Source organism: Micrasema longulum, unplaced genomic scaffold, assembly GCF_059751315.1.
Source record: "Micrasema longulum isolate JH-2025_06_02 unplaced genomic scaffold, ASM5975131v1 h1tg001653l, whole genome shotgun sequence".
Lineage (NCBI taxonomy): Eukaryota > Metazoa > Arthropoda > Insecta > Trichoptera > Brachycentridae > Micrasema > Micrasema longulum.
The window spans coordinates 161,077-182,405 of NW_028278832.1; the positions used below are offsets into that span (position 1 = coordinate 161,077).

The 21,329-nt window shown below is 30.6% G+C and overlaps 1 protein-coding gene across 1 annotated transcript in view; it reads left to right on the plus strand.

Moving 5' to 3' along the window:
* Window positions 1-21,329, plus strand: part of SP2353 (EGF like, fibronectin type III and laminin G domains protein pikachurin) — a gene marked incomplete at its 5' end in the record, with an annotated part of 163,746 nt that overhangs the window by 124,330 nt on the left and 18,087 nt on the right. Inside the window, one exon of the mRNA XM_088237136.1 lies at window positions 20,790-20,867. Within this exon, the coding sequence (XP_088093262.1) occupies window positions 20,790-20,867 (78 nt within the window). The remainder of the gene's footprint in view (window positions 1-20,789; window positions 20,868-21,329) is intronic.

A 21,329-nucleotide genomic window follows, 5' to 3' on the forward strand; every position in this document is an offset into this window, starting at 1 on the left:
AAACGAAAAAATATAATGTTTTATGTGAAATAAATAAATAAAATAAAATAAATGAATTCACCCGTGAATAAGGCAATTGTCTTACTGAATACGACTTCCGCAGATAACATGGAGATATTTTTCTATTCAAATTGTCAGCTAAACAGCTCTCTATTCATTAACTTGTCATTCATAATGTTATTATACCTAATATTTACAGTCTATTACATCACGGGTTTAACAACACGTCAAGTAATTCTGACTACAATTGTTGAATAAATAAAATATGCGTTCAAATGAAAAGTGCCTTCCCAAAATGACCGTTTTTAGAAAAACAGTAATTTGTGTTTTGTCCACTTTTATCAGATCAAGTGATTTATTTTGCATTACATGTCAAGGTGATTTCAGACTTGAATCATGCAATAAGATTAATTAATACACTTTGGTAACTTTACATTTTCAAAACGTTTATTGAAATAAGGATTTTTGTGTGTATTTTGAAAACAAATGTGAAATTCTAACTATCAGACTTTAGTGACAGTTAGTAAACATATTTTATTGCTGATTGTACGGCTTATTTGTTCTTTCAAAGAACATAACAGCTCATTGATACCTAGACTGTATAAGTAAGGTAACACTTATGAAATGGCTGCAGACATTTTGTCTAATACTTTATTATTTATTTATTTATTTTATTTGGGATTTTTACAGCTATTACATTAACAAAATAAGTAGAATAGAATTCACAATACTAGAGCCAATTTAAAAAATCCACTGTAAATCTAAATACACATAATATAATAAGAAAAGAGTTTACGTAATTGTATGTGTGTGACGTTTGTATTCATGTGTATGTGAATGTGTGTATGCGTGAATGAATGAGGGAGAGGGTACATGTGCGTGTGGGAATGAATGAGGAAGAGGGCGCGTGTGCGTGGGTGCGTAAGTATAAAAAAATAATTGTTGTAAACTTGTAATTATATTGAAAATGGTACAAGAAAGAGCTTGGTAAAAATTTTGAAACCTTTTTGTTAAAATTTTAATCAAGAAATGTTATAAATTGTATTATTTAAAAGTATGTCAAATTTCAAAACCGTATTCTAAAGAAAAAAACATTTTATTTTAAAATTTAACTAATACACACTGAAAGAATAATGAGCGGCGAGTCCCATACAATACGAGTACGGTAGGTAACCACAAAATGCAGTAAATACGATATAATGTCAACAATAAAACAAGGTTTGGCAATACGCGAACGTTGATTCAAAACGAACATACAAATACATATTATACGCACCTACATAATACATAAATAAGAATTACATTTAAGTTTAACATATCAGAATAACATATCTTGCTAGTCCACAATATTAAGTTTATTTGTAGCTGCTCGTCAAACTATTATTGACAATTAAATTCCATAAATTAAAAAAGTATTAACTTGGGTATTTTTATTACCCTATACTTGTTTTTATTTGCTATAATATCCAATTGAATGTAAGTATTGGCAAATACGCATTTCATTTTTTTTTTCTTCTTTTTTTTATTTCTTCTTTTTTCTCGATAATAATAATTTACTTGCTTGATTATTCATTTTACTCACATTTTTCTTTCTTTCTTACCGTAACACTTTATTTACTTTGTATGCTTTCCAGAATTTATATCATTAAATACCTTTGCATATTTTGTTTATATCCTTTTTGTTTTATCTTGTTAACTTTTATTACAATTTTTTTATTACTTTGTATAACTCTTTTATTATTTATTTTCTAATTTTTCTAACTCTCTAACTTTTCTTTGTAATTTTACATATTTTTTCTGTATATTTTGTGTTTTATTTGTAAGTATGTTATCATGTATTTTTTTATTTTTTGTAAATGCCCTTGGGCAAAAATGAAAAAAAGAAGAAAATATCAATTGTGATTACAATGAAATTCATAAATATTGACTCAATGTTTGAAAAATCACTCTTCAAATGTACACAGTAAAATGTCAAAATATGGAGACACCATCAAATCATAAACTAACCGCTGAGGCATATTTTTTTATTATTTACTTCAAAACGTCGAATTATCATCATCAAATTTACTCTTTTCCACAGTTGATGGTACATAGGGTACTAAGTTGGTAAATCTCGATCATCTCTTACATAAAAAACATGTATAAGGTTAAACTACCATATAAATTAAATAATTTTACAGCACCGTCCATGACACAAAGCACAAATACTAGAGTAAATATCATCATCATCATCATCATCAATCCTTTTCCGCACCTAATGGTGCATAGGATACGGTGCATTGGTACACCAATCGCAGCGTTTCTTAATCACCAGTACCAGCGCAGGGACTCTGAAATATTCTATTGTGAAAACACCCTTTAAAATAAATATTTTATATCAACCATGTCGGGAATCGAACCCGAGACCTCTTGCATGGCAGACTAACGCGCTGACTATTACACCACGAGGCTGATTAAATATATATTTATTATTATTATTGAAAATTTATATAGCTCTGTTTTTGTGAAATTCATTTAAATTGTAACAATGAGCGTGACGCTAAAAAACAAAAGTAGCTATCTCCAGCCACCGTCATTTTTGAGATTTTTTATTTATAATAAGAATAATAATGTTAAATGTAAACATAGCCATCTCATTTTTTCTGTTAAGAAAACAGTTTTAAAGCAATAGAAATACGTCTGGTTATATTGCTCGTTTAAATATAAAAACCGATTAACTCAGTTTTGATTAAAACGGAGATTTCCACGTTTGTTTTTTAGCCTTACAAGTATCCCAACACGTCTTGCAGCTACTTACTAGGTTAATAAACCAACTAATCCAACCAACAAATCGTAAAATGTATATGTATAATACGTTGTCCACTATACAGGGAAATAATTCAGTCAGATGAATCTCTCCCGTATGAATAAAGATTTTAGCTCATTAATTAAAAAAAAAAATGGAGATTAGATTTAAGAAATGTGTATTTTTAAACATAATTATTATCAATGGTGAATGTTCGCATCGCGAAATGTGGGCATTTAAACCAGCCAATGACAGGTCATCAGCCCTTTACATGACTAGACTTCCATATTGAATTCTCTAAAATGTCGTATATTCATTTCATGTCTACGAAAATTTGGACAAACTCAAAACATCGCCGTTAAACAAAAAACTTAATACGATTGACTTTGCTTTAAAATTATTTGTTTTGAATCAAAACTGTTTTATTAAAACATTCGTCTAGGGTTCTCGTTAAAATAAGCACTTACTCTAATTTTATTTATTTTTTGGTTTTGCAAGTAAATTATAGGTATTATTTTTGCTAATAAACGCCTTATTTTGGAACTGAAATTAAAAATAGTAAAGGGGACTCTCAGGTCATTATACAATTTAAAAAAATAATACATTCGACTTCGTTTCAAAATTCGTAAATTTAATAATCATCACATTCAAGGAATTTGTTTTTAATCAAAAGCTGTTTCATTTATAGGTTGCAGGAGCTTGTGCTTCTATATATGAGAATACTTGACTGTTTAAAAGCTCTGAAACAGTAGTTAATAGAAGCTTTTAGCTTAACTATTTAGACGGATAAGTGCACTAGCAGAGTAGGAGTCACTTCATTACTAACAAATTAGAAATCCTATCCGTATTAAATCGGACTTACCTCGCTTTTCCAGAGAAAATTCTGCAGTGAATTTAACATGGAGAGTCTTATTCAATTAATTATATACTGGCATAAATTACGGCACAGATTTTTTTTTAGAATAAGATAAAAATCCTGGTATTAACAGCGCGTATAATCCGCCATTTTATCATTAATTTATGCTTCATTAAGTTAGTTCACAACATCTTAATAACTAATATAAACTTTTAATATTTAATTTTTCTATAAACAATTCTTAATAACATGTTTTTTCAAATTAATTTGGAATATTTCAAGGCTTCTCATTTCTTTTATTTCTTCAAGCAACTCATTGTACAATTTTAATCCCTTGTACATTTGTGCAATATGTTTTTCTCCTCATTTATTTTATTTATTTATTGTGGATAACTTATATAGCGCCATTTTCGTAATAAAATACCTCAAGGGCGCTTTACATGGTGATTCTATTGTTAAGTTAATTTAATTGAAGCTTTTAAATTTGTAATTTAATCAAAACCATTTATTTTGTTGTCACGTGCTACGGATTTATTCAAATGATTTAGAGAACAAGTGGGTTTTAAGTTTTTTCCGAAACATCACTTCACTTTCACAGCCTCGCACCTCTGCTGGGAGAGCATTCCATGCCATAGGGCCTGCGACCGCAAATGCGCGCTCACCAAATTTAGTGCGCTGTTTGCGTAGAGGTATAATAACTTTTCCTCTCGCCGTAGACGTAGCTGATCTAAGCGTGAGACGCCTGTCAGCTAGTTCATCTGGAATGCATAGTTCCCTTAGATATTCCGGAGCCGAGTTGTGCAGTGACTTATACATAAGCCAACAGAGTTTGTATTCGACCCTCTGTGGAAAACGTAGCCAGTGTAGTTCCCGAAGTAGTGGAGTGATATGACTGAACTTAGAGATTCCCAAAATAAGTCTCGCTGCGGCATTCAATACAGATTGTAGGCGAGTCATTTTGTTCATTGGTAGACCTGCATAGATACCATTACAATAATCGACTCTAGACACTACAAACGCATTTATTAATTGACGGGCGGCATCAACCGGCAAATTTTTGCGTATGCATTTAATTTGTCTCAGCTGGTAGAAGCATGAACTTATCGTTCTACTAATTTGAGCGTCAAGAGATAGGTCAGAATTGAGTAAAACTCCCAGTAGTTTAATATCTCATGGGTAATCTAATCTATTTTATCCCTAGTTTCGTAAGTCGATGTTGTTAGTTAAATTTTATTGGATTTTTTATTTTATTTATGCTTATTTTACGTATAAAAATTTTCAAATTACATTTCATTTGTTACTTTACAGTAAGTTAGCCAACTTAATTGTGTATTCTTACCATGGCATTAAGAAAAGTCTTAATTCTATGATTCTTACATTAAAATATATTTTTATTTTCAGTATAATCCTCAAAGCTTTATTTTTCCGAATTTGCATATTTTTAATATCCCCTTCATCACATAAAAATAAAATATAAAAACCGTAATTTATATGTGGGCTGTGGGCATATGATTGTTTTACAAATAAGAACACAACTTTTTGTATCATTTTTTAATCAAAAATTATATTTTTCCATATTGAGTGTGTTTTAAAATATAAATTTTCGTCCAAGTACACTCCGAAATACTTTATTTTATCCACAGAATTTATGGCTACATTATACATATTAATATCGTATCCTTGGGGTATATTTTTCTTACAATATTCATACCTACATTTTGTTTTAGCGGTATTTAATTTTCATTTATTTACTTCTAACTATTTTGGAATATTTTTACAGATTACGCTTCTTGAAATTCAGACTAAAATTAGATACATGAGAAGGCTTTTGGTATAATTATTTGAAGATAATAAATTCAATAAAAACGTAACCAAAGCAAAATCTTTACCTTTTGTTTTTGAAAAGAAATACTTTTTTTTATCATCCAAAGTTTGTCGTATTTTTTATTATTATTATTATTATTATTAGAATTGGATAATTTGTGCATCGCCATTTTTGGGAAAATCACCTCAAGGGCTCTGCACAATAAATAAATATCCCAGCACGTCTTGCAACAACAGAGCGCGTGGACGATTAGGATTCTAGTTCCTCGTTTCCAATTGTGGTATATTTTAATTATAACAGATAGAAGCTAGATTACAGAATGTCTTGCAGCTACAGACCGCATGTCTTACAGCGCAGAGCGCAGAACGCAATCGCAAGGAGCCATAAGTAATCTAGCCCCCGTTTGCATTATGTTTTAATTTGATAAAAAAATTAAGAGTTTAAATGATGTAAAAAAAAAACTCGTTTTTAAAAATAGGAGTTTTTTTTCAAATAAATATTTGCGTTCTTTTGATTTATCAAAAATATTTAATTTTTAGTTCCATTTTCAACAAGTTGTAAATAACTCACTTTTATAAAATGGAATCGAGTTGGGGTAGAGTGGGATTCGAACCACGGACCTTTGGTCCGTGAGTCCAAGACACTAGCCACAGGACCCACAACCCGATTTACGGCTACCTACTCACAAGTTTTGTGGCTACTGAGCGCATAGACTGTTGAAATTCTAGACGCCATTCACAAAATTTAAGTACTTTTTGGTTGATAAAATTGACATATTGAAGCTAGATTACCAATCGTCTTGCAGCTACAGAGCGCATGGGCGCGTAGAATTCTTGTAACTAAAAATTACACCAATGAATTTACAAAAAATAAACATTGAGCAGAGAAGATAATTTATCGAGAGTTCATGCTAAAAAGTAGATAGTAAAAATAAAAAATAAAGTACTGTTTCAACATTATGGTCAACAAAATAAAGCAATACATCCAAAGGGTAGCTTTTGTAGATTGTAGGTATAACAGTTACTGCCGTGCATGTGAATAACAGGCTGCTCGCTGATTTCTGAAAGATGGTAGATGCACATACATATATGCCATTACCGAAGGATGGTGCGTATTGTTCCAATGACTTGGTGTCAATTTTGGTCTGGATTGTTTCGTTTTACGATAGGTACGCACCATTCTCGTTCAATTGATTTTTTTACAATTAAATTAGACAAATGCGTGTGTGAGTGGTATAAGGATTGATTTATCATTTTGTATGTTATTAAAAAGTACGTATTTAATTTATTATGTATTTAAAAGAAAACATGAGTTCACTTTCAGTAGCACTGCTGTAATTTATTATGGGGTTAGTGTTCCAGATAGGTTAAATAATGGTTTTAATAATCTTGTATAGTTCATGATTATGATAAAATTATAAATAAACTTATCAATGAAACTTCTTGGTTTAGTTTTACTTTTTATTATTTTGACTAACGAGCGCTTTCGCCTAAGTAGGCATCTTCAAGACTGGTGAATTGTTTACAACGTTTACACTTTTTATACTATTCTAAACACATTTGGAGATAAGATCAAATAATTATTTTTACACCTAGACCTTTTAAATAATAAAAGCTTAATCCCAATTTTGGTCCCAAAACTCCCAAAAATGAACTGTTTAGCAAACTAGTTGTAAATATTTATGTTTTCTGCCTCCTGTTAATATACTTATTTGATCTTATCTCCAAAATTTGTTAAGAATAGTATAAAAACTGTAAACGTTGTAAACAATTCACCAGTCTTGAAGATGCCTACTTAGGCGAAAGAGCTCGTTGGTCAAAATAATAAAAAGTAAAACTAAACCAAGAAGTTTCATTCATAAGTTTATTTATAATTTTATTATAATCATCAACTGTAGAGTTTTATCAAGAAATATCAACAAAAAACATCAATATTATTATCTTGTATAGTAATAAGTATAATTAATTTCATATTATTTGTCGCTAGGACGTTTAAAATATACTTAAATGAGTACAATATTTAAAATACTTCATATCACCAAGAAATCTTTATATTTATGATTCCTGTGTACGCGTGATGTCACCGTACTCCTCCTAAATGGCTAAACCGATTTATGTGCGTTTTTCAGAGAAATATAGATCTTTGCGCTGTGCGTGTTCGTAGATATTGAAATCTTCAATCGAATATGTAAAAAAGTTAGGAGCATAAATGTTTTATTCATCTATCTACCAGGGTTGCATTCGAGGAGAATGCATTTGCAAAAAAATGTAAACATGTTGTTTTTTTGCGTATAAAATTTACAAACAGCATTGGTTTTTTGTGGATCTCAATCAGATTCTTTCATTAAATTCCTTATTATTTCCACTTATTTATTTCATTTTATTAGATTTTTGTTAACACTAAAATAATATTAAATTCAATACATTTTTAAAAATCGTATTCCTACATAAGTACACCACTTTGTTGGTGAGACGACCGGAGTTTGACGTTTGCAAAAAGAATGCCATATTTGAAAAAATATTTATTTTATGTTTTGGAAATCAACCATAAACAAGTACCTACTTAAATTCAATATTTTTTGAATGTCAACAATTTTTAGTTTTGTTATTTAATCACAAACAAGTACCTAGATGAAAATTATTTTCCAAGATGATAGCAGGCAATCCAACGTTCGGGCAGGACAACGTCTGTCGGGTCCACTAGTATTTTATAAAACTACTTAGTGCAAGATGGCTTCCTAATATAGGACTTTTGGGTGTCAGGATAATCTTAAATCCTTTTATACGCAGTATAAAGTTTCACTTTATAAATTATCTCTTCACTTTGTAGCATTTTAGGCTTTCTTATAATCCTTTGGAAACACACCTTTACAATTGAGGTGCTTAACTCAAGCGACATTTGATCTATCTTGATGCGTAGTATAATGAATTTACTGCAAAAATAAAAGGCGCGAAAGAAAGAAAAATAACCACTGACTGAAATCGAGATATACTAGGAGCAAATCGTCAAAATAAGTGATTATGCACAGCTAACTATTTATTTTCACCGACGGGTTTAAAAGCTAAACAAGCTTCTTTCTCAAAGTTGACTTAACTGATGAGTTCTTTCCTCTTTTATTTTATCAGTATACTGCCAACGTAGCTAATAAATTAAGTATTTTTGTATTAAAAAGATGGTAATGTGAAATGGATACGTTCAAAACTAGACAGGAGTGGACTAAAATAAATATTGTTTATTCGGTTATTTTTTTCTTATTACGAATCGCTTTTTTAACTTCTCATATTTCATTCCCTTAAGATTAATAAATAAAAAAAATACAATAAATAACAAAATTAACAATATTTCTTTTAGTCCACTCCTGTTTAGTTTCGTACCCATTTCACATAACCATCCTTTCAAGACAAAATGACTTGATTTATTAGCTTCGTTGGCAGCATAATGATAAAATAAAATAGAAAAGAATTCATTAGTTGAGTAGACCTTGAAAAAGAAACTTGTTTAGCTTTGAAACCGGTAAGAGGAAAAAAAAATTGGTGATTAAAAACTAAGTTGTTTTTTTATGATGAATAACCACAGTTAGTGCTTCAAATATAAAATTGATTTGAAATCATTTTAACTAAATTAGTAAGGATAGATAAATAACGAAAATACAGTAGCAGAACATCTTTAAAGTCAATCCACAATTGAGCGTAGCTGCAGTGCAGAGGTTCTGCACGTCAAAATATTATTTGGAGTGCTGCGTAGCGTAGCGCAGCTCTAGTCCGGTTTGTTTCATGCAAAACAATGAAATTATTGTTTTTTACTGCTGCGATGCGCGGTGCAGTGCAGCGCAGTAACGCTTTAGTGCTGTTTGACCTTTAAGAAAAAATACTATATAAAAGCATTCACAAAGCTAATGACCTGTCATTGATTGGTTGTGATCACTTCACTCACTGTCTAATGTTCAACATTCTTCCCAAATTCGAACATCTACATTTCTTGAATATGGATGTTTGAATAACATTAAACGAATTGATTTTCTACTGAACTCAAATGCATTTAAAACAAATAAAAAAAAATTATCGTGATAGAACTTACAATTGGCAATATTATCATGTCCAAATATATCAACCTTAAACTGGAACAAAGCTTGCAAATAGTGAAAATTTACTTTTTAAATTAGTATTCAGTTCACCACACGTGTAAACCTCCTTATGGAACCCCTAAATAAGTGCGTAATAAGTTTGGCGACACAAATGGTCCTGTTAATAGTTCTCCACATCTCCACAACCCTGTAATTTGACGACATTTGATTGTTTTCTATGGGAATACTTTAAGTCTATGGTCGATAGAAATTAACCAACAACTCTTGAAACACTAGAATCCATTAGATGATTTAATTTTTTTAAATAGCTTTACTGGATAATTATTTAATTCGTAAATCTTTGGTTTTAACAGCCAGTTTCGAAAACTGTTAAGTCATGCAATTTAAGTGGATTCGCAAAAGGTTTCAATTGAAGTGTCGAAAAATTTTCGAAAACAAAATATCAGAAACGTCTTATTTTTTTTTCAGTTTGTACTGTGGAAATTCGTGTATAAAAAATACTGTTTAAACAGCATTACATTGTTTTTTTTTTTAATTTCTTTATTTTTCCATACATTTATTGATTTACATAGAAATATAATTACAAAAATACGCTTTAGAAAAATACATCTTAAAATTAAGCTTTGACGTAAATTGGAAAAAATGCCCACAAAGACTACAGCGTCTGAGCGGGGGCCATTCCTTTTTTAATTATTAAAAAGTTTATAGCACATTTATGCGGTATGACATGACCACGAAAAGAAAGAAAGGAAAAATAAAAGAAAAGAAAAATAAAATAAAAAAAATAACATATAAAGTCATTAGCCATGTAAATGTCTAGACTCTCAGAAATTTACAATTATTCCCCTTTCCACACCCCGTGGTGGATAGTACACTTCATTTGTAAACCAAAGAAGATAAGGTGATCAATTCCACGCTTCAGGTGCTAGATGCTAGTCCAGGAACAATAAAATATAGCAGCTTAAACAACTTTTAAAATCAATATTTCTGTTGTTTGGATCTAGACAAGTCCATGTCAGATTTCATATTTTTCTTGCCATCATTTTGTAGAGGGTCGATGTCAAATAAAACTTGTATGTGTGACCATTTTATATAGGGGAAGATGTCGCACATTGGACCCAGGTGTACCTGGGTCCTATTACCATTGTGTGCAATCTTGTAGCTTTCAAAAAAATGAATTGATGATAATTTTGTAATCAATCCACTAGATCGGATTATTAACGTCATTTGACAGTTGCTAATTTCAAAGCATTTGAGTGAAGTGAAAAAAACCTTTTTCGATCAAGAAAGTAAGTTTTTTTGTTTATATATTGTATGTTTTCCTCACCCCCTGTATTTTATTATTGCTCAATCGATATTTTTTAATGATTGAAAGTATTTTTTTTTTTAATATTTTTTTTTGTATTTTTTTTTACAGTATACATAAGAGGTAAAACTGAGCATTAAACAATAAAGGATAATTACATAGAAATGAAAAACATATTAACACTAAAAATAGTAAACAAAAAAATCCCACAAAGTTCGTGGGTATACAAGAAAAGTTTATGAATTTTTCTCCTATGATAAATAGACAGTTATTATTTAATCTTAGCTTACTATCACATGACTTTTTTATATAAAAACCTAACCTAAAAATGGCTATTTGGTAATTTCTTACGTGAAGTGGGGGTGTTGTACCTTGGTCCTTTTTAATGATATGTACCTTGGACCGGTCCGAGATACATAACAATTTTTTTTTCCATTGGTACATTTCTCTCTTATAACCAATAAGGATATTTTTTTGGGATTCAACTCAATAGGATATTTTTTTATCTACAGTATAGGATCTACATGTCATTCTTAAAACATTACTTTCAGTTTGAATTTAACACAAAACAAACAAACAAACCATCACGCCGTTTCCCCGTAAGGGTAGGCAGAGAGGATAGAACTTTATATCACTATATCTTTGAATACAGACCTCGCTCTCTCTACATTCATACATCTTCTCATGCACACACGCCGATTATTCCTATTTTTGACATGTCCATCTTCAAGTATTTGATAGACTTGATCGTGCCATGTCTTTTTCAGCCTTCCTCGTTTTCTGCATCCATCAACATTCGCATCGTAGATCCTTTTAGCCGTTCTTTTGCTGTCCATTCGCTCTACATGTCCAAACCAACGCAGGACCCCTTTCTTGGTTCTGTCAATAATGCATATCTCAGCCTTACACGGTTAACGGATCTCGACATTTGTACACCTATCATACATCGGTTTACCACAGATTAACCTGAGGGATCGCATTTCGACAGCATTTAACCTACTTTCATTTTCATTTTATATAGAATATTGATGAAAATATTATTTAAAGTTGTTTATTCTTTCGCGTACTTATATTTATTTTGTGTTTAGTAAATCTGAAAAATAAACGCTAATCCGTGTTCAAAATCATTGATTTCCTTCAAATAGTATTTAAAGGTCCAATGTACAACACCTCTAAGACCAAATCACATTACATGCGTGGTACCTTGGTCCCAAATGCACTGTTTAGACCTTTTATGAGCCGATTTCTGAAGATATTTTATTTTTCTATTTGGCCTACTAGAGTATTCTGATTATGTCTTTTCGCGTAAGCGCATGGATAATATTTTGTATGACGCAATTAATACTAATATTCTCTTGTACTTGTATTTAAGCTTTGAAGCTTTAAAGATGTACTTTTGCCTTATCATTATTTTTAGACTATTGTGTCTTGAATAAGAAACAATGTGTATTGTGTTTGTCACATTATAAGAGTAGGTAAAACAGGGCGCTTTAAGAAAAATATATTTTGGTATGACTTTATTTCTTTGAACAATGCAATTCGTGTGTAAAGCTCTTATTTTTTTAGATTTGCTGCGTAATATTTCTTATAAAGGAAATAGAACTTTGTCATGTTTGGAATTACGCAGTTTTGTTTTAGACGAATCAATTATTAACTATGGCGTCTTGACGCCGGCCATTTGTTTATAACAAAAACTAATTGTTCTCTTGTATAAAAGGGGAACGCGGGTAGATTGAGGCAGACTGTAGTCAGAATTAAGAGACAGTGGAACAATTTTAGTTTGATCAGTGGAGTGTGTACTAACGCCGGCGCCGGTCGGCGGAGAGGATAAAACGCCGTATTACTTTGTCTCTGTATACGGACTTCGTTTCTTCTATTTGTATACGCCTTTTCTTCGCAAGTTGACATCTACGCTTTGTTTTGAAAGTGTTATTTTTTTTATTTTTTTTTTATTTCTTTACAATTTTAAAAAAACCGTTAGGGTTACATTAGAAATTTAATACTGTCTAGTCATTTTATGTCTCGTCTAGTCTAGTTAGTTCAGTCATCATGTGCTTTTTCAGATTGATTTTAAATTTGTCTCCAGTAAAAGTTTTCAAGTAGTAAGGTAAGTCGTTGTAGTGTTTAAGTCCATTATGTAGTATTTTTGACTGTGCTGTGTTTGTCTTTGCTTTTTCAATATGATAGTGTTGTTGTTGTCTGGTGCTATATTTGTGTATGTCAGCATTTTTGACTAATATTGTGTCGTCGTCTTGTATGTTTCCCAGTGTTATTTTGTGCACAATTTTTAAGGTCTCAATTTAAGTCAAGTAGTTTACGTCAAACTGGTGTGTTTTTTTGTACAGTTCAGTCGTAGAGGTCAGGTAGGGTAGGTTGTATGTTAGTTTAAGAATTTTATTTTGTTGTCTTTGTATTCTCGTTATGTCTGTCTTGTTGCCAGTTCCCCAGAAGGCGATCATGTAACTCAATTATTATACTTCTAAATAAGTGAAAAATAAAATAAATTTGAATCAAAATGTTTTCTACTGTTTGATTTACGAGATTGCCATGTTCCAGTACCATTAAGACGATACATCCACTTTTTTTTAAAAACGGACGTAGCTCAAAAATGAATCATATTTTTATGCCAAATTGAAATCTTACAACTAGTTAACGAGTTGAACTATGATAGGACGTTGTAAAAATGTATTTCAAAATACGCATTAAAAATGGTGAAGGAAAAACTTCAAATAGGACCGAGGGAAGATATCTTCCCCTACACATACATGTGTTGCTATGTTTTTTTATTAATATTTATTATTAATCACGTCTGTAGGAATAAAGTAGTTGAGGGTTTGGTTGGAGTTCCTACCCCAGTTAAAGATTGACAGAGAAGACACGAGGTTGCTGTTTGATGCGTATTTATTAAATGGCGAATAAGATAAAGCACTTGGTTGTGTAGCATGAGCGTAGCGGCGATGATGGGTTGAAGAGACTGCACTTGAACTACATGCTGGAACTGTGTGACGTCATCGAACTGGATTGAAGTAAACTGAACTTGTTGCGCTCACTAACTGAACGGGCTGACTGATGTTGGCTGCGTCCTGTGGTCTCTTTATAGACCATATTCCTTTGTAGTTCATTTCTCCATGGTAGAGACGATGTGAATGTACTGCAAGGCGACGACCCCGTCTTTATGTGCAATATTGCTAGAGTTGCATTATACGTATGTATTGGATTCGATAGAAAATGATGACATTGCATCGTCAGTCATTAGTCTACTTCAGGTGAACTAATTTAACACGTGTGTGTCATCGACTATAGACTAAGGCCCCTTCACGTCAGATAGTTTAGTATATTATATATTATATATGTATTTCAAATCAATATATTGCTGCTCTTACTATAATGTGCAATTAATTTTGAAGATGTTTTTTTAATTGACTTAAATTTATAGTCTTATATTTCACTTAAAGATTCTTCTCATCGTTTCTTTGAATTCCCTTAAAGTATGTATTGTATATTTATGTTTTTCCTTTTTTAAAAATGTTATTACTATTTTATTTTATTTTTACATCTGAGCATGTTTTTCATTCTTTATTTTAATTACTTTTACAAATTTTCTTCATTTTAAATATTATTTTCATTTTTAAATACTAACTATAAACTTTAAAATAACTTTTTTAACTTATATTTTATTTTTAAACAACTTTCATTTATGTTTTTTTTTCCTTCTCTTTTTTCTACTTTCATTGATTTTATTTTTACCTGAGAGCAGCGGTCGAGTCGAAAACACTCGTCCACGTTTTGAATCTATTGCACACACAAACCGCCTGGATCCTGAATAAGCTATATTAATATTTTAGAACATCGTATTTCTAAAAAAATACATTGTTATCTTGCTTATAATATAATAACACTTGGCTTTCTCAAAGTTCGTGTTAACATATCCTAAAATAACTTTGATCAACGTATAAATATTTCAAGGAAGATAAATAGTAGGAAACGTGTAAGATCAACAATATTTTGAGTTTGTCCAAATTTTTGTAGACAAGGACTGGATTCAACTCCCTGGGGAGCCGCTCACATTAACATATCACAACAGAGATGAAGAACAGATAAAAAAATAAAGGAATATAGATGTTCAAATATGGGCAGAATGGTGAATGTTACGCAGTGTGTAATGTGGCCACTTTAACCAGCCATTGATAGGTCATAAGCCCTGTAGATGCCTAGACTTCTATATTACCTTCTCTTAAATGTTCTTCATCTCTGTTGTGATATATTAACGTGTAAGATGTTTTGATAATTATTAATAGGAGAGTTAATAAGCAGATGAAATTTAGGTGTTAACATAAGTTTTGTCCGTTTTTTTCCAAATTTAAAAATGAGCACCAAAAGTAATTTGAAGGAAAATTTTCTGCTCTATAAGACATTATTTTGTTCAATAACATGCCTTCAAAATAAAATATAACGTAGACGAGAATTAACATTTTTGACACCTCCTTCTGTTTGTGTTCAATCAAGGGATTAAAGCTATCAAAGCTGCTCGCGATATTTATGCAGCGTACGGTGAAAATGCTACGATTCATTGTCTAATTTGTTTTATTTTTTTTTGTTGTGTCTTCTCAATTTGGAAATCAACTGACACAATTTATGTTAACACTTAATAGATAATATACAATTATAATTTTCATACTTAATTTTTATAATTTACGGAATTTGATGGCTTTTGAAAGAAATCAATGTTGGATTAAATGAAAAACAAGTAGATTTTGTGTTTGGAAGTATGTTTAATAGGGATAGTATCACGCAGAAAGATATTTGTGAATTGTGTTAATTCTCAATAGTAAATTAATTTCATATAAAAAAATTGAAGTATTGGAATGTTAAAAAAAACTATGAAAAGGATAAATTGTGTTCATTTTTCATAATAAATTAGCTGTACTAACAAGGTATTTTAGCCGTTTTTTTTTCTCCTAATTTTATCATTGAGTTGTTGAAATGAATTATTTTTTCCTAAATTTCATGTCTTCACTAAACCTTCCGTGAACCTTATAGAGTGGAACTGCATATTTATTTTATTTATTGACACTTTATATACATATACAATAAATATACATATAAGGGCGGGCATATTGCCTTAAGGCAATTTCTTCCTACCTACCCAAACCGTTCAGTTTGAGAAAATTATAAATACATGGACATATTGAATCTTACAATTTTACACAAAAATTAAAAGCAAAGATTAACAAAAATAAATATATGTATTAAAAAAAAATAACACTTTACTATGAAGAGAGGAGATATAACTTATTTTCTTAATTTTACTGACAAGTACTTCTTTACCTAAATATCACAGATATTATGTAATAAAAAAATAAATGCAAGCTTTTAGAGTTATACCCGTATGCAGAGACAAAACTTAAGGTGAGGAAAGTTCATTCTAATTTCAAATGCGGAGAATAACCCGAAGGTGAAGACAATAGAACGTACTCTCCTCACCTTAAGGTCCGTCTCTGCATACGGGTATTAGTGAAAGAGAGTAAAGAGTGTTGTTGTTGTTGTTGTTGTTGTTGAGTAAATATTAGAAATAGTAATAATATTGTGGTTAAAAACATTTTCTTCTTTAAAGAAATATTTTCAAGTATGCTTTTTGCATGTTTTTATATTAGGGTATTAGAAGCAAACTAAGAAATCTCCACTTAAGGAATTACTGAGATATTTGCGAAAAACTTTGAAAAAAGAACTGTGAATTTTCTAATCATGCTTCAATAATTCAATGCAGAATACCAAGTTTGCGGTGTCAAGTAGTGTAATTGAAATCTGTTTTTGCAAGATTTAGAGACGGTTTTGAATTACGCTATTATTTAGGTAGGTAGGTTTTTATGTATAGTTTATTTAGGCATCACTTACTAATTTTCCGTTTTTGGTGGAGATTTCTATTATTATATTTGAATAATTTATAAAGCGCCATTTTTGTGAAAATCACCTCAAATATGCCTCTATGTTAGTTTTTAATACTCTCGTTTATAATAATATAAAGTCAAATAGTAAAATACAAATAATTCGTGTTTTTTTATTAATAACAAATAAAAATACAATATTACAACTAAATACAATTTTTTACATTAATCAAATGCATATATTTACATTAACGTTTCCCATTACGTAAAAGAAATAAACAATGGTTGTGTACATAATGGGGAGTGACGTCTTACAATAGTTTATTTATATATTAATATATTTAGGATAACATAAATAAATTACGAAAAAGATATAAACGATGTTTTCAATTAGTGTTACATAAAGAAGAATTATAGATGTAATTTTTCACTTCTTTCTTAAATATATTGTATAGGAATACACTGTACTTTTTATTATCTTTGTTCATTTCATTGAATAAAAATATTCCTCTGTAAGTATAATGATGTTGTGCAGTGATTGTTTTTAATTTAGGAATTAAGATATTACCAACTGTTCTACTACTAAAAATAATAATAATAATACTAGAAATACTAATATTTATTTTATCTTAATGTATTTGAAGCAAAAAATTCTTTTAATGTTGCAATTTTATATCTAAAACCTTAAATTTTTTTAATAATTAAACAGTGAAAAATGTAGACGTTTTTTTCAAAATAACTTTAATTTTTATATTTTTTCAGCCGGTTAAATATTTGTTTTGAAAGCACCACCCCATCCGATTATTCCGTACATAATATGGATTGGGCGAATGCAAAGTAAATTGACTTTAATTTTTCGATGGTTAATATATTCCTTAATTTAATAAATATACATTTAAGTTTTCTCATTCTATTTACAATATTATTTATTTGCTCCTTCTATTTTATATTTTTATCAATTAGAATGCCCAAATATATTTATGCTATTTTTTTCAGTGACTTGAAGGCAATTATCATTATGAAACTGATATCCTTCATTGCATTTTGTTGTGTGAATACAAATATTTATAGGAGGTATGACTTGGTCTTTCAATGTAAATTGATTTATGCAACTTTAAAAAAAAAAATCGCCTTGGTGACGTTTGCCTCTCAAATAACATAATTTTACGCTTCGAATGGCATATTTCACTCAAAACGGACATTTTCAGGGGTAGTGTCGGAACGGAGTAGGTATATTTCAATGATTTATATATATATATATATATATATTAAAAGTCATTAAAAACAAACTCATTTAAACAAAAATGTGCGTCTTTTTTACAATTTTAAGTTGTATAACGCTTATAAAACACAGATACAAAATCAAATTATCGTAATTTAATACGCATTTTTAAAATAAAAATCAGAATAAATGTGTTGAATGATATTGAAAATTATCAAATAAGAATTCCGACCAGCGATTAATAATTTAATCCAGTAATATATTGAACATCCCTCAAATTTCCCGGGGAGATTTACAATTCCCAGCGTAATGTACAACTTCACTTTCATAAGCATCGAGTTTTTCCACTTTATTTCACTTGGGCCGCTCCGAATCGCCGAAATAAAATATTGAAACGCGAAGAAAGAGAAATCTTCGCTTTTATTGCGGAAAATCAGAAATGTGCGAAATTGTGTTCGCCGGCGGGAAATGATATTTGCTGTGTAATTTTCTTGATGTTGGTACACAAAAAATTTTTTACCTCCTCAGTAGGAATCGTGAAAGCGAAAGAAAAATACGCCCGGAAGGAAAAGTTTGAGAAATACTTCAGCCGTATTGGAAGAATGGCCGTATAAAATAATTTTAAGAGTATTTGAACCGTAGAATTAAGAATAATCCTAAAACCGCATACGCGCATCAAACAGAAGGCGACTAAACTACTCTTAAAAAGGCAGTTTTACGTTTTGACCCATTATTTTCTTTGTAGACGACGTGGTCGCTCAGTACTCAACCCCCGATTTGAATTCAACTATGCCGTGTTATATCGTTTTAAAATGTAAAAATACTGCTGGGATCTTCAAGAATCAGGATGCAATCACATTTCATGTGTAATTAGCAAATGCATGTGTAAGTAGCAAATGCATTACTTAAAAACTAAATTATTTTTCCATCTGTCAGATTGTCAAAGAAAACAAAATTGATGTTTTATTACTGTTGCCAGGATAGTCATTCTACTTTGCTAATCTAATGAGAGAACTAATGAAAATTGGACTTCTCGGATTAAACAACGTCGTGGTGGACGTTTGACTGACATTATTTTTAGAACATCAAATATTACTTAACATGACATAAAAATATCCGTTTATGTCAAATAAAACTTGTTTTATTTTTTAAGTTCAAAGTTAATTAATTAAATTACTCTTATTAAATGATCCTTTACTACTACTCTGTTGTGTCAATCAATGTTTCCGCGTGTACAATAAAATTTTAGAGAAATTAATAACTGGCTTTTTTTTAATATCTTAAATTTGTGTTATGATTATATTTTTCGCGATCTGGCAATATTACGCATGCGCGTGGTGAAAGTGGGGCTAAGTGGGGATTTTTTCGGACTCAGTCCGATGTATTCAAATACGGTTCTACGCTCCTTCTGGACTATTCTTAATTCTATGATTTGAATATAGTGTTTCTGTCACCCTCTTGCAGATACCTTTTTGAATACTGTGCAAAAAATATAACAGCACGTCGAACTGATTATACCTAACTAAAATCGACAAAATCGAGGTCTCTAATTTCCGTTTTCCGTTCCCAAAAATTTGACTGATTTTGTTTTTTTTGTATCGGTTACATCGATATGAAACAAGGGGAAGCGTACGTCACGGTACACATATCTACGCTCTAAAATGACATAACTTCAGTATGACGTCATAGTTGAAGATAAAAGTATTCAGATTGACTATAAAGGTACACTACCGATATCAAGTTTTGATGTGAGTACATCGGTTTGTACCGACGGGTCTAGAACCCCCCGATACGTTTATCTACGCATTAAAAGTGTCAAAAAAAATTTCACCGAGCAATTTTTCCTTTAATTATAATTTATTAAAAATGTTAATCGTTTTGAAGTTGACACTTTTTTTCTCAAAAGCCTATTAAAAATATGAGGGAGAAATAAGTCATCTTTGAAGGCGAATTAAATTCCGAAATAACTGTCACTTTAATTGAACGAACACCTAGATGTGAAAATAGTGTCGCTAAATTCTATCCCATTAACAAATAAGAGTATCTAAGCGTCATACACAAATTATATGCGTCAGAAAGTTACCACTGTAAAAAAATAATTTAGTTATTATATTTTTTTCCATCTGTTTTACTATCTTTCCGAGTGTATGTATCGAAACGTTATAGGAGCCGGCTTTGTAGTCGATTGGTAGATACATACAGACGGTCGTTAAGCGTACCGTCTAGTTGATTTCCACAAGTCATGCAAAATTCATGTTAAAGCGAGCATTTTTTGCTTGATTTGGGATTTATTGGAGTTTATAATCGCTTTAAAGTGAGCACTTTTTATTAAAGAAGCCTTTTTAAATATTAATGAGAACTATTTTAAATGTTAATGACGTAAGGAACGCGGACTAATTGTTAGCGGTCATTCCATTGGCTTGTTTCAATCATATGATGTCGATATGACAAGTAGATAGAACATACCGAGGTAAGATACAGATAGCACAGAAGTTAAGTATACCGTCTCGATATATACACATGAAGATAGCGTTCATAATCGAGGCACAGGAAACAGAATCCTTTTGCATTATAAGAAAGGTTAATAATACTGCAACTCCCATATTATTCTTTTTCGCATTCTCAATCCTAGTTGGTTTGCAGCAAAGTCCAGCATCTCGTCCTCCATTGGTCTCTATTCTCTGCAGCCCTCTTCAGTCCAACATATGCGGAGCAGTTCCTCGTACACTTCTTCCAACTGCTCCCATCGGTGGGGGGTATTTGGAACAACGCCCTCGGTGATTTCTCCCCTTGTAATGATGTTAAGTACTTCTTTTTTCTTTTCAGGTACCGAGATTCAACGGATCATCATTCCTTCGATACCATGGCTTAGGAGAGAGAGCGCTGTCTTGGCTGGAGCTGCAGGTTGGATTTTAAGTTTTTCTAAATTCAAAAATAAAAACATTTGTACATTTTGAATTCATTTTATAATCGTAATGTTATGGCCTAAGTCAATCACGTTGTAAAAAAAATATTTTTTTCATCTGTTTCTGTTTAGTTTTAATATGTAAAAATATTGATTTATTTCGTTTATTTATTCAAAGGAAACAAAAGCCATGTATTTATACTTTTAGAATGTTTGTATTCTTTTTTATACAGAATAATGTTCCCTCACTGGGGTGTTCCGTGCCGAGGGAAACATTTTACAATAAGTAAAACATGCCGTAAATTAGTTATTTAACAAAGTTAACATAATAATAAAATAAAAACATATATAATCTAATTGACCTAATTATCATTAACATAATAAGCAATGCAAACTTAAATAATCACAATAAACATAACCAATAAAAATAAACAGGATTTACTAATAAACCAAAATCATAG